The sequence below is a fragment of the Cyanistes caeruleus genome, chromosome 23 (genome assembly GCF_971803275.1).
Source record: "Cyanistes caeruleus chromosome 23, bCyaCae1.hap1.1, whole genome shotgun sequence".
In the NCBI taxonomy this organism is placed as follows: Eukaryota; Metazoa; Chordata; class Aves; order Passeriformes; family Paridae; genus Cyanistes; species Cyanistes caeruleus.
This window is the reverse complement of record NC_141723.1, coordinates 3,611,569-3,626,565: the sequence shown is the minus strand read 5'-3', so window position 1 is coordinate 3,626,565 and position 14,997 is coordinate 3,611,569. Positions and strand designations below refer to the sequence as shown.

Below are 14,997 nucleotides of genomic sequence, written 5' to 3'. Positions count from 1 at the left end.
CTGCACTTACAGTGGGCACAGCAGAGGTTTGGAGGTGCCAGGGGGGCAGAAGGCTCCGGCAGGGCAGGCAGAGCAATCCTGCAGCCTGCCCCTGGCCATCCTGCTGCTGTAGGTTCCTGCAGGGCAGGGGAACTGCGTGCTCCTCCAGCTGCCTTTCCAAGAGACACAGAGCACAGAAACACCCAAATCTTAATGCAGCTTCAAACACAGAAGGCAGGAAGGTTTTTTTTTTGGTTTTTTTTTTTGTGGGTATTAATTGTTTACAAGTACAATTAATTTTTACAATTTAATTTTACAATTGAAATTTTACAATTACAATTTTTTACTTGTAAATACATATTTAAAAAAAATCACTGCTCGCAGCTCTGATAACAACAAAGAATCAGCATTTAGCAGCAATCTCAGAAGCTGTGCAGGAAGATTCAAATTAGGATGGTTGCTTGTACCAGGTGCTTGATTGGGCATTTTAATTCTTTGCAAATTCAGTGTGGGGGAAAAAAAAATAATGGTACAAACATGCTTTGTTCAAAGAATATAAAATAGTGACTACACTATATTAAGTTTTTAAAGTATTTTAACTTAAACTTTCTTATTTTTAAATTTTTTAACTATTTTAATTATTTTAAGGGATGGTCTGCTGTCCACAGTGCAAAAAATCAAGCCAGTAACTGGCTGATAAAGCCAGTGTGTGGCTGAAAAATTAGCCAAAAATCAATGAATTAATTAATTTAATTAATCAGTTTAATAATAATTAAAATTAATAATTTTAAAATAAAATATACGTATATAGTATATATTTTAGTTATATATTTATATATATTTAATAACTAAAAATAAGAATGAAATATTATAATTAAATATAATAATAGAATAAAATAAAATAGAATAGAATAAAATAAAATAAAATAAAATAAAGTAAAATAAAATAAAATAAAATAAAATAAAATAAATAAAATGTAATAATAATAATGATAATGATAATGATGATGATGATGATTATAATAATAATATTATTATTAATATATTATTAATATATATAATATATAATATATATAATAATATTATATATATTATATATATTATATAATATAATATATTATATAATATATATTATATAATATATTATATATATTATATAATAATAATATAATAATAATAATAATTATTATAATAATAATAATAATAATAATAATAATAATAATAATAATAATAATAATAATAATAATTATTTTAAATTAGTTAAATCTCCCTGATTGCCATGAGGAGCTGCCTACCTTGAGGGCAGTAGTGGCCCGAGCTGCATCTCCCGGTGGGGACACGGGCTCCTGCCGTACAGAACCAGCCCTGGGGGCACGGGGAACACTCCTGGGCCGAGGCCAGGCTGCTCCTGTTGCTCCAGGTGCCCGGGGCACACCTGAGCTGGGCTGGGCTCCTGCTGCCAGCTGGGCAATAGTGACCAACTGGGCACGGGCTGGGGGGCTTCTGCTGCCCCCCAGTTCCTGTGGAAACACCAAGGGCAGTTTAAGAGCAGCACAAGCGTGTTCATAGCAGCCAGTTCTCAGAGTTTTCAGCTCTTTGGGAGTGACCCTGAGTTAAATCTCCCCCTCGTTTTGTGCCTTTTCTCTGTTTTGAATGGGATAACAATAATTACTGCCTCTGCTCTACCCCATTGGTTACTAAAGCAATTATTCACCAACTCCAGCAACTCCTGCGTGGTGCCCCTGCCCAAAGCTGGAGTGGAGATGAAGGTGAAGAGGCCACAAATAAGCTAAAAAACTTGGAAAGCTGTAAAAATTGCCTGCCTCGAGGTCAGGAACTTAAAACAGCAACCAGGGATGGCACAAAGAGAGAATTCAGAGCAAAATTACCTCATCCAGCAGGCACAGAGAAAAACTAAACTAAAGAGAAACTTCTTTCCCATTTCCCATCGCTGTGGTGGGCTCCGTGACAGTGGTGACCAAAGAATTCGGCAGATCCTGGTGCTAAAGCCACGTACCTGTGGCACAGACAAATCCTGCAGGGCAGGGCTCGCACTGGGACTTGTCAAAGAGGTCGAAGCGGTTGCCAACAGTTCCTGGAGGACAGGCATTGCTGGGGGCACGGGGGCTGGCCGAGCCCACGGGGCACACGTACCTGGGAACACAGCACAGCACCTGGGACAGGGTGTGAGAGCCAGGGGAAGGCAAACTCTGCCCTACAAAAATATTGGGGTCCAGCAGCTGGGGAAAAGCTGATGTGGCTGGCAGAGACACGGATGAGCACCAATAACACACAACTAAAATGAATGGGCTGGCTGTGTGAGGCATTTGAAGCCAAAAGTGGGTTATTCACAGCCATGGGGTGTGTGGCCTGGCCTCATTCTTGGCTGTTTTTACCTATTTTGTGGAACTTTCCACCAGGACAGTCTGTGTCACACTGATTTACCAGAAACTGCAATGAAACCTTGCACAGGGCACGAAGCCACCAGCACCTGAGGGGTGATTTCCTGGTGCTCTTCTGAAATCTGTGCCAGTTATTCCACTCTCAGGGGCACTTTCAGCTGCTCTTGCAGGTGGCTCTAATTCTCTGCACCCCATCCCATCAGCTGGGAACGGGGAGGAATCTCTCCAGATTTCTAAGGGGTGAAGCTGCTGTGGGCTCCTGGGGGCTGGGTTGGCCTGGGGGGGTTGATAATTCCTCTGTTGAGGAAAAGAACAACCCTTGGAGGCAGCAGCAGCACAAAACTGCCCATCAGGAGGAGTTCAGGGAGGAGAAGAGGAGGACAAAGTGATTCCCTTTGGGACCAGACCCAGCAGGAGGAGTTCAGGGAGGAGAAGAGGAGGACAAAGTGATTCCCTTTGGGACCAGACCCACCAGCAGGGCCTGAAAGAGGTTTTTGGGCACCACCACCCAAGGGAAAACAGCTCTGGAGGCTGCCAAAATATTCCTGGTGCAAAGAGACAGCAACACCTCCGTGCTGTGTGAGCTGAGGGGAGGGCGAGCAGGAAAAAAGCAGAAAAAACTGCTCAAAGCAAGAAGTGTGGAGGTGAAATGCCTGCACAGACAAGAAGTGGGCAGAAAATAATCCAGGCTTACCCTGCTGAGCACTCGGTGTCGGGCTGGGCCAGGCCAGCCTGGGTGCAAGCCCTCCCTGCCGGGCAGGGTCTGCAGTCAGCAGCCTCGTCCTGCCCTGGCAGAGGGTTGTGTGTCCCTGGCTGGCAGGGCACTGGGAAACTGGCTCCAGCAGGGCAGAAATACCCAGCAGGGCACTTCAAACACAAGCCAGCTCCTAAAGAGAGACATATTTAAGGTCAGAAAGGGATTATGACCTGCTGAGGTCAGAGCGTCTGACATATGAAGATATTTCACCTCTGTTTCCACCTCCAGCGAGGAAATTTGGTGGAGGTTCATCCACACTGGGAATAAAGTTCCTGCAAAGCCAGGAGGTGGTGGTGTTGGATTAGCTGAATTTAGTCCTGGAAGCACTAAACCTGTGTGCTCTGAGATGCTCTGATGAGAATTGAGGTGTTAAAACACAAACCCATCAGCCTGAACACAGCCTCTGATGCAGGTACAGATAATAATCACCGTGCCTGGGGCTCAGCTGGGAGAGAGCCTGGGGTTTCCAGGAAAACCAGGCTGTTTCCATGTTTGAATTCAGGGAGATGAAGGGGTTTTGCAGGCTGGAGATAGACTCAGTGCAAAGCTGCTGGAATAACAAGCAGCCTGAGCTGTGATCATCCTTAAAATCCCAGTGTTAAACAAAAGATGCTCGTCTTGCAACCTAAAACAAGATCAATAAGTAATAAAACAACGATCCCTGGCTGCTGTTAGCATGTTTAGAAAGTGCATTTCATTACAAAACCTCCCCAAGTAAAGGAAACACAAATTCAGCCCAGGAGTAGCTGCTCTCCTCCTGAGCCAGGCCTTTCTAAAGCAAACAGGGCAATTCAGGGGAAGGGAAAAAGCTGCCTGAGGATGGAGAACTGCCAGGTTGGTTCTGCTCCAAACCCGAGTTTGTCAAGGCTCAGTCATGCCCCGGGGTGTGGGTGCCTCTGCAGGCTGCAGTAGAGCCTTACAGCCCCCCAAAAATATCAGGATTCATTAGAATCCAGGCTTCTCCCTGCACAGACTGAAGGCACAGGGCCAGGCTGGGATTCCTCAGGATGCAGAAAGACTTTTGGGGCCGTCTCCCCCTCTGCCTTCCACCCCCTTGCTCACTGTCACCCCTCAGAGAAATCTCATTATTTCCTCCATACATTTACACACACAGCCCAGGGGAGCACAAGGTGGGAAAGGATGAAATCTGAATTTCTCCAGACTATAAAATTCCCCAGCACTGAACAGAGCTGAGCCAACACGCCTGAGGGGGCTGCAAACTCATGGAGCTGTGAGACCCACTCAAAACTCAGCCTTGAGCTGACAAAAACCTCTTGATGTGGATCTGCAACCCTAGCAAATCCAGCAGGACAGTGATTTTACAGAACCATGTGGGTATAGGGGTGGAAAATTCCCAATTCTTGCCTGCCTTTCTGGAGATGATGGAGTTGAGAGCAGATTGAGCAGTGTGGCTGCCTGGACACTCCATATGAGATCAGTGAGGGAGCAGATGGACAGCAGAGAATCCCAGCATGGTTTGGGCTGGAAAGACCCTAAAGCTCATCCCATCCCACCCCTGCCATGGGCAGGGAAATTTCCACCATCCCAGGCTGCTCCAGCCTGGTCTTGGACACTCCCAGGGCAGCCACAGCTCCAACCAAAGCCTGTTCCCCCTGACCTGAGCTTTGATCTGCTCTGCAGGACCAGGCTGGACCTGCTGCTGTGCAATAAATGTGACATGAAACTTGTTTTTCACTGGAAAACATCTTTGTCATACTTGACACACAACAGTGCAGGGGGTGAGCACAGCAAGACCATCAGGGCAGTGTATTTGGAATATCCTGTGGCTTCTCAGAGTTCATCCCTGTATCCTGTGGCAGCAGGAATTACCCTGCCTTTGCCAAGTGTTCCTTAGGAGAGATGACAACACCATCAAATAAAGCAGCATGGGCACAGCACAGCAGCTTACATCATTAAACCCAAAGAGTTTTTAAACCCTAATTTACTGTGCAGCTCCTACAATGATTTTGTTTTCAGATGCCACTGGCCCTGTCTGTTGAATTTGGCTGTCTTGATGAGATGTGAGGTTTGCTCCTCGCTGCAGCACGGAAATGCTCTCCTGGTTTTAATTCCAGGAGTGGGTGGAAGGCAGCAATTCCCTGGACTTGCCTTTTGAGCAAAGAAAAATCATTCAACAGTCAAGACACTTTAGCAGCTGGGTCATTTGCTGGAAAAGAAATGATCAGATAGACAAAGACATGGCTTGATTTGAGGGAATTAATTATTTTCTTAGCACACCAGGGGACGAGCCCAAGAGATGCAAAGGGAGACCGAGCACCTGAACCCCAGGTTTGTGCTCCTGGCTGGGGTTTGTGACCTTGGATAAAACATTCTGAGCTTGGGCCAAGGTTTACTTTGGTGGATTGAGCTCATTCCCTGAATCTCCCTCTATTTTCCTGTTTGTACAGAGTTATTAAGGACTGAGAGGGATTTTTATACCTTTGTGAGATGCTCTGAAATGCTCAAACCCAGGCAGAGAGAGCCTCAGCCACGTGTGATTATAGAGCCAAAGCTCCCTTTCCATGCCTAAGCAAAGATTTGACAGCAGAAAAAACCAACAAACCTCTATTATTCTGCCTTTTAAACTTAATTTCACCATAACTAAACTAAAATCTCATCGCTTTCCCCACGTTTCCCAGTCATTAGGGTGACTCAGTGCTGTGTGTATAAAACAAAGTTCTACTGGCTTAGGAAACCAAACAAAAACAAAAATATTTAGAAGGAAGCATCACAGCTGGAAATCTGGGGAAGCCTTGTGCTGCTGCCTTGCAGCGCTTGGAACATTACAAACATTACAAACTCCTTCATCTGCTTGGCATTTTTAAATTTAAGGGCAGGGCCTCAGCAGCTTCTGAAGGCAGAAATTCAAGTGCTTTTTTTGGCTGTTACAATATAAAATATTGTGAAAATTATATATAAAATAAATATTTTTTTTAAATTATAAAAAGATATAAAATTATATAAAAAATAAAATTTTGTGTAAAAATGTATATAAAATATTCCCTGATCTGTAACCTCATTTCCCCTGGATACCAGAATGGGATGAGGACTGTAGTGAGTGATTCAAACACAAATTAAAACACCTTTCCCAAAGGACAGGGGGATGCTCAGCTTTCATTGTGTTCCTCCTCTGTTCCTGCTCAGGAGGGAGCTTGGAAAGGAGTCTGAGTGAGGAGGCTGTGCTGGAAAAGTTCACTTAGAGTGTTAAAAAAGCGCCTCCCATGCAAAGCTGCAGTCAAAAAAGCTTTAAAAGCAGAAAGTTTCTGAGTTTTTTGTCACAACTGACCTGCTGGGTGACCTCAGCAGGCCCAAAATTAAAATTTTAGGACACAGACCTGGCAAGCACGAGGAGCTGCTGCTGGCTCTGGGAACTCCTTCCTTGGGCTTGAAGCTCCCAGCTGGGCATGGAGGGACCTCGAGGCCATCAGGACAGAAGTGACCTGGAGAGAATTTAAAAAAAAATCCCAACATTTTGGGCAGCTCAGTCTCTACCTGCCTAAAAATTTCTTCCTTTTGTAAAGACCAAGGAAAAGCAAATATTTAACAAAATGATTTAACAAAATTCGAAACATACAGTGGAATTTCTGGCTAAATTAGTTTTATTAGCATGGTTTGAGTTAATTGTTCTCACTTTCTACTCCAATTCTTCTGCTGTCTCCAAGATCATGGAGATTAAAGATCAGCTCAGGTGTTCCTAATATTTTCCCAAGCACCACATTCCTCTCCCTGGTTCAATACATGTTCTTTCATTTAAAATCCTGCTGCCAGTTGTACACTGTGACAAAAAGCTGACATCCACCCAGAATTCACTGCTCTCCCTAATTAAGGTTTTGCAGATCATCAAATGGTTTCCTAAACTCTGGATGGAAATTTGAAGAGCAGAAAGAAAAAGAAGGCAGGATTAAGTGAGGCACTGCTATGCTGAAATCCATCGCTGTGCACTTCTCTCACTCATGTAACACTAAATACACAGATTATGTGTCATTAAAATCAGTCAAAGCCCAGAAAAGAACATGGCTGGTGATGGAATCCCAACTCCTCATCACCTCAGGGCTTTGGGATTGGTCTGGGCAGGCTTGGATTTAAACACTGAATTCCAGCATGGGATAGTCTGTGTTCGTACTGAGCCCCAGGCACTGGAAATTTCAGAAATCCTGTTTCTATTCCTTCCCCTGTGTTTTATAACTGAACTACTGAGATCCTGATCTCTGGCTTTTCCATTCTCCCTTTTTCTGGACAGCAGGTGAGGTACCCAGAGCACAGGAATTCATTATTTAATAGGAGGGGTTCTAATTACAGACATCAGAGTTGAGTTTCTGAGCTTGGTTACTCTGATGGAATCATCTGTGGCAAGCCAGGGCTTGGAGGAGAGGGAAAGGCAGGGAAGGGCCTCAGATTGCCAACTGCTGATCCTTTTACAAGCTACACCCCACTCTCCATCAGGCCTTTTCCTGAGGGTTCAGGTGGGCTGGGAAATGGGGATGAAAGGAGGGTGTGTGGAGGGAATGGCTGGGGATATTGCTGCTCCCTTTAGCCCCAAACGTCCCTTGCCAGGGCTGTGTTGAAGGATAGGACAGGATTTATGTGCAGGGCTTGGAGGGATAATTCACAGGAAACAGCACAGAGAATAAACTCATCTTTGACTAGCAAATCCTCCCTGGGTTTATGCTCATTGCCTGGGACACGCCAGGAGTTTAATTCTGCAGAAAACTCTTTTTATAGGGAAACTTTGGCCCATTCAGTGCTGGAAGGTTTCTCCCACCCTCTCACTGAAGAGACCAAATTTCAAAAGGCAATGGTTTTACAACAAAACCTGCTCAGTGTACTCCTCTGCTGCCTCACTCTGCATCTCAGTCACACCCTGAACAGCACACAACAATTTCCTAAACATGAGCTTGTTTGGGTTTCTTTGAGAGTGTCAAGCAGAAGGGGAAATTAGGTAAGAAAGTCAGTGTTCCCCTCTTTGGTTCCTAATGCCTACAGCTCTCTCAATAAATGGTACTTGTGATAGCCAGTGAATCAAGGCCTGGAGTGGAGGGAGCTCTGACTCTACGTAAATCAATTTTACAGATCATCAGTTAAGAATCAGAGAGTGAGAGCTCTGCTTTCTGTGTGAGGAGAGAACCCAAAAGCTTCCCTCATTGCTCAGCAGCATTTGCACACTCTGGTTTCCATCCTGGGGCTGCATCAGCTTCACCTCCACCATAAATTCCCAACACCAGCTGTGATCCTCAGCGTTCCCTCACTTACATTTCTGCCCTTCACCAGCTCTTTGCAGCAGCAAAATTAATTTTAACTTCCAGTTTTACCAGTAACACAAGGAGCCTCTCTCCAGAACAAAATGCCACTCCAGTCTCCCTAAATTCAGTGTTTTAATGAGCCCAGAAGAGCCCTGTGAGATGTATTTACCTGCAGGGCAGGGCTGGCAGGGCCTGTGGCCTCAGCTGAGAGGGGAGCAGGAGTGCTGGTGACACACAGGGTGTGAGTGGGGTTGGGCTGCTGACCAGAGCTGAGGGGAAAAACACAAATTCACAGCAGAAAGAGTTCAGATTTGGGCCCAAAAGCAGTATCCCAGGGAGGCCTGAGTCAGGAAAAACCCCTTTATTGCATTCTTTCTTCTTTGCCCTGCACTGCTTCAACTCTACTGTCTGATGACAATTTCTAGATGCAAAAATGGTACCTCAGCCTTTTTTAAGGTAACTAGAAATTTACCCATCTCTCTTCAAGAAATCTCCTGGCATCACATTCTATGAGAGGGAGGTGATAAATTCTTCAGAAAGAGGAAGACCCCAGAAAGTTGAAATTAAAAATTTGGACAAACGCTTGATTATCTCCCTTTTGGCATTTCTTACTACCAGATTTAGATTCTGTCATGTCTCTGTCCCACTGAATTACTTTGGTTTTTAAAAGTGAGTTTCACCATGAGGATTTCAGAGGAAGTTCCTCAAGAGGAGCCAAACCTGAGTGTGAAAAGAGGGGAGGAAAGTTCCAGGAATTTCCCCCTTTGTTTCATGCTCAAATAAACACCTTGGGATTGTTGGGATTGTTGTTATCACAGCACATTGACATTTTCATGGGTTTTTTCTCTATTTGGGAAATTAAATCTTCTTGTTGAATGCATCCCTCACCTGCTCTGTTTTCTTTCCTGAACGAATTCCTAAAAAGATTGTGCAGCCACACTTTATGACCAAAATGAGCTAAAAACTGCTATCCTTAATGCTGGCAGAAGGAAACAGCATCAGCAACAATTAAAAATCAAAACAAACCCCAAACAAAACAAATAAAAACCCAAACAAACAAAAAACCCACACACACACAAAAATAAAAAAAACAAACAAAAAAAACCAACCAAAAATCCAGCAGAACAAATCAAAAATGAAGTTTGTTTGTACAAAAGTCACCTGCTCACCTCTGAGGAAGGTCCAGAACAAAACCATCCAACTCAAAGCTTGAGCCATGGGAGCTTGTGAGCAGCTCCTAAAAAGAAGAGAAGCTCAGAGCTTCTGATTAAAATGTTTCTTGAGCGCCTGGTGCTGCCTTTGTTGAGGCTCAGGGTAACCCAACCCCTTCCAGGTAATCACTTCCAAGCCAGCCCAAATGAAATGGAAACCGAGCTGCAGAAAGAGGAGATGGATAAAGAGCTCATCCCAAGGGAGCTCCCTGCAGCCCTGCTGAGGCCAAAATGTCAGGAAACTCCTTTAAAATGGAGATAATGAGCACCCTTGGAGCATCCACAAGGAAAACTGGAAGTGCACAGGTCACCCTCTCACAGATCTGTCTGGCTGCCCAAAATCACCCCGAGGAAAGGCCCTGCAGGGTCACCAATGTCTTCTTTTCCTTCAATACCATTCCAGGTGCAGCATTCCCTGTTTGCCAGCTGTTTGAGGTTTTTGCTGGAAGCTGAAGGACTGGATGAACTCTTATTTTAAAGCAGGATTCTCCTTTGGAATGTTCACTATCCACTCATTTTCACCTTTCCAAGGTAACCCTTCGATGATGCTGGGGACTGGGGAGGAAGAAGTTTTGTGGAGTCCCAGCATGGTTCGGGTTGGAAGGGAAATTAAAGATCAGTTCTGCTCCCTTCCATGGGCAGGGACTCCTCCCACTGTCCCAGGCTGCTCCAAGCCCCATCCTGGGCACTGCCAGGGATCCAGGGGATCCACAGCTTCCCTGGGAATTCCATCCCAGCCCCTCACCACACTCACAGGGAGGAATTTCTTCCCAATATCCCATCTAAACCTTCTCCCTTCCAGTCTGAAGCCATTCCCCCTGGTCTGGTGACTTCTGGAAGGGAGCTGAGGACACCTTCAGTGACAGCAAAAAGCTGGGAAGGGCAGCCCTGCCACACACACCAGGAATTTCACTCCAGGGCTGCCTGACTTCACTTCCTGAGCAAAGACCTTCAGAATTGGGACCAAAATGAGAATTGTGCATTATCCTTGAATTGTCCAAGTCCCTTCCTTCAGGAGATGGAGAACATTTCCAGGCAGGAGGGAGGAGAAGCTCTGACCATCACATCACGTCCACAGAGAGGCCTCACACCTCTCTTCCCACCCAGCAAAGCACCACCTGGTGCACTTTTAAAAGCCTTCAATTACACTCCTCCAGCAGAACTCAGATGTGTCTTTTCTTCCTATTGTACAACTACTCCTGAAAATCTCTGCAATTATCTTATATTACAGGCAAGAATTGCCAATTAAAACCTAATCAACACAGTGTAAAGGCAGGCACCAGGCCAAGTGCTTCTGATTTTCTCCTCATTTTCGACCTGCTCGTCCCTTGTACTTGAGAAAGTTCAGAAAAGATGGAAGATGCAATAGGAGGCAGAAGTGGTGAGAGGAAGGGTTTGATTCACTTTGTCTGGTTTCCAGTTCCCCAGTTAACCATGGAATACTCAGATTAATGCAGAGGTAGCTCGGGGGTCAGATCCCCTCCCGTTGCACTGCAGAATCTCAGATCTATGCAGAGATAATTCACAGGTCAAATTCCCTCCTGTGGCACGAACTGGAGCGTGGGGAAGGGTCAGCTATTTAATTGTGGGCTCATTTGAGGGGTGAAATGCTGGCTTGTCCTTCCTCTGATCAGCCACCAGAGCTCTGAGGGGCCCTGACTTGTCAGACAGGGATGGCACCCCTGAGAATTCCCAATTCCCAGCACAAAACCTCTCAGAGCAGGTCCTGATCCGCTTCATCCACACCCATCTTGAACCTTCCCACTCCCACTGCAGCCAGCAGCAAGGAAAATCTGCCCTGATTGCTTCTCCTCAAGCACAGAATCCAAACCCTGTGAGGCAGCAGTGGCCTGGGACTCACTCCAGGATTTTGGGATTTGCTTCCACACAGCAGCAGCAGCAACATCATCCATCCCACACATCCCCAAACCCCTCCACACTGAGATCTGCTCCTGGTTATAAAGAAAAGCTGCTCCGATTTCATCCTCTTCTGTCAGCAAACAAATGGACACTGATTGAATTATAAATCAACCCACAGGGATGGGAGTGTGGCTCCAGCAAGGAAAATAAATAGGAATGTCTTCTTCTCCATGCAGGTGTTGGAGGATGCCCAAAAATCAGCATATTTATCCCTCTAGGATAAAAATGGCTCAGCTTCCAGCACTGACACGCTCATCTCTCCTCCTGGTATTGCTCCTGCCACCCTGGCTGTGTCTGGAAAGCTCTGACTTATCCTGAACTCATTGGTCAATCCTAAAGGAACCAGTCAGACCTGAAATATTTGGAGTTATTTCACCATTTTTCTCGATTTGACCCCCAAAAGTTCATTCTGTTCAGCTCAGTGGCACCTCCCAGGTGTGGAATCAGCAGCACTACAAGGGCAGGAATTCCTCAGAGCAAGAATTTTGTGTGTGAACACACTGGAGGGGACAGGAATGACCTGGAACCTCGCAGGGAGCTCCAATCACTCATCCTGAAATTGGTTTCTATTTCCACACAGGCAATTTTCCTCAGCCATCAAACCTGATAAAATATCCCTTTCCTAAATGAAAAATATGCAAATGCCCCAAATTGCACATCTCATTTCACCCACAGCGGGTACAGAGGTGAAAAGGGGAAGTGGGGAAAGGACAGAGACAGCTCAAAGCTGGGGGAAAAGCAGGAGCTGGAAATCACATTGGGAATTATTCTGTTACTTATTTGTACAGATAGAAATTTCAGTGGCACCAACAGCTCACAGAGGTTTAAAATAAAAGGAAAAAAAAGCTGTGATTTTGGATCCAAATTACTTGTAGAGCAGCAGGAAGGACATTTCAACTTCAAACCACCCCTTGGTTTGAAAAAAAGTCAGGGATGGCAGTGATGGGTGAGGGTGAGGCCTCCTCTCCTGTGCTTCCCTCTCCCTTTTTCTCCTTCTTTCCCTCATGTTATTACATTTTTTATTATTTATTAATTATTAATTTTATTTATTTATTATTATTTGTTATTTAATATTTATTTTTCATTTTTATTTTTATTTTTATTTTTATTTTTATTTTTATTTTTATTTTTATTTTTATTTTTATTTTTATTTCATTCTTTTTACCACATTTATTTTTTATTTATTATTTTTATTATTAATTCAGTGGATTAGTACATTCAAATTCCCCTTTTAAAGCTGCAAAGTCAGGGCTACACCTTTCCTTCAGTCATTTATGTAAATGCACACCCCTCCTCCCAAAAAAATAACTCTGCAAGGTAGTGACACCTATAAAACACACTGAGAATTCACTGTGGGATTTTGGGCAGCTCCAGTGCTTCCCATCTGTTCATCCCAATGACCTGGGGAGAAAAAAAATGAGGAAATATCACAAAATAACTCCACTTAGCAATGCAAAACCCTCCAGGTTTACTGAGACGTGCTGCAGTGACACAGAGGCCACTTTCCTGTTGGGCAGTCCTAGAGCAAGTTGGGAAAAGAGGGTAAAAAATAGCAGATTTAACATGGGGGAAAAAAAATAATCCAGGGATATTTTGGATGTTTTGGGTTGGAAAAGACATGAGAGATCATTTGGTTTCAAAGCCTTGACCTGAGGGTGGCATGAGCAGGATGCCAACACACTCCCAAGATGAAACTGGAAGTTTTTCCCCTTCTGGAATAAACTGCAGCAGTGTAAAATCATAGCAGAGCTTTATTATCCAAGTTAAACTCCATCCTTACTAAGCTTGCACGGTTAAATACTGAATTTACAGAGGCAATAAACAATGTAGAGGAAAAATTAAGTGGACTAACACAGAGAATCAGAGCTTGAGGAAATTTTAGATGAAGATGAAGCAGAGCTTTGCCAGACATCTCCAGCAGCATGGAAAGCTGATGGAAATTGGGAGTGAAAGGCAGCAGGAGGGGAAGAAAAAAAACAAGGGGGGGAATTGTAGATCCAGAGAATCCAACAGCAAAACATCCCTGGGTTTCCACAGGGCTGAGATTCGACACAGCACTGATATAACCTGTACCAGATGTATTTCCATGAAACTCAGCTGTGACAGGGAGCGGTGGAACACACAACAAATGGAATTTAGGGGCAGCACAGACAGACAGAGGCACTCCCTGCCAGAGATGGGGATGTGGGAGCCCCAGGTGTTCCCAGCTCCGGTGACAAATGCTGCTCAAAGCACTCATTAATCCCTAAAAGCACTCATTAATCCCTAAAAGCACTCATTAATCCCTCTCAGACAGGCCAGACTCCCTCGGTTTGCTCCACACCTGTTGATGGATCAATTCTGTCTCCTGCCCCACTGCAAATCGAACTTCATTAAACACTTCAAGTGCTGTTGATGATCTCAGAGCATTTATCCCACTTGTCTCAGAGCAGAAAATCCTTCTGTGAGATGGGCAGGACCAGACTGACCCTTCCTCTCTGCAGCCTCCCAGAATTCTGGATTTTCCTCTGCTAAAGCTGAAGCACAGCCCCAGGAGGGTCTGAAGTCTGTAAATACCAGTAGGAACGTGCAGCTTTGATGCTGTACCTTGGATTTAACCACAGAATCCTCCAGGTTAGAAAAGACCTCCCAGAGCATCGAGTCCAACCTTAAAACACAAAAAAAATCCTCTCAACACCCAAGAACTGGAGTCCAGCTAACCCAACCCTTTCCACACACCGACAAATTAGCACACAGTGCAGAAATATCATTTTTTAGTTTAAAGTTTGGGGTTTAAAGGCTCCAACCAGCACCAGATCTGCTTTGGAGAGACCCTGCTCTGCATTTTATTGGCAAACCAAACTGCTGCCACAGCAGAAAAGCAGAGGCAGCTGCTGACTCCAACAAAATTGCGCTTTAATTTCAAAGTGCCCCCCGCCACTGACATTATTTATTTGCCTCATTCCTTAATTAATAAAATCACAGGAGTAGGTAACAAAACAAAGGCATCAGCATAACCAGTGCAGATTTAAATTTTGCTTTGAGTGTTCCCCTTCAAAAAAGCCTCTTCTTGCAGGGGACAGGAAAGTTGAAAGTCTTGTACATCCTCTCAAAGCCAGGATCAATTCTGTCAGCCAGCAGCAGCAGAAGGAACTCTTTTTAAGCCGTGCCAAGACCTTGCAGAAGATTTTAGCAGGGAAATTGGTCTGTGGCAGAAGTCTCCAAGGCCAAGCTGGCAGCTTAAGAGCCAGAGTTTAGAAAGAGGAAAAGGCTGAAGTGAGTGCCAGCAACAGAATATGAAATGATTGAAAGGAGTTCTGGACAAGAGGGGAAAAAAAAAGGCTTTCAAAACATCAGGCTGGTAATTTATCAAAAGCTGCAAGTGTTGTATTGGAGGGAGCTCACATAACCCATCACAGGCATTTAATGATCTCTCCCTTCTTCATCCCAAAGTCCTGACAAAAGAGATGTTAGAGATGTCTCCTGTGGAAATGCTCAGATCCAGATGA

General features: G+C 44.6%; 1 protein-coding gene across 1 annotated transcript in view; it reads right to left on the bottom strand.

Moving 5' to 3' along the window:
- LOC111939391 (uncharacterized) overlaps positions 1 to 3,390 on the bottom strand; it is a 45,542-nt gene extending 42,152 nt beyond the window's left edge. The window contains exons 1-3 of the mRNA XM_086860974.1: positions 3,332 to 3,390; positions 1,997 to 2,133; positions 1,275 to 1,344 (exon numbers count right to left, since the gene is read on the bottom strand). Coding sequence (XP_086717100.1) covers positions 1,275 to 1,344; positions 1,997 to 2,133; positions 3,332 to 3,390 — 266 coding nt within the window. The remainder of the gene's footprint in view (positions 1 to 1,274; positions 1,345 to 1,996; positions 2,134 to 3,331) is intronic.
- Positions 3,391 to 14,997: the final 11,607 nt, after the last annotated feature.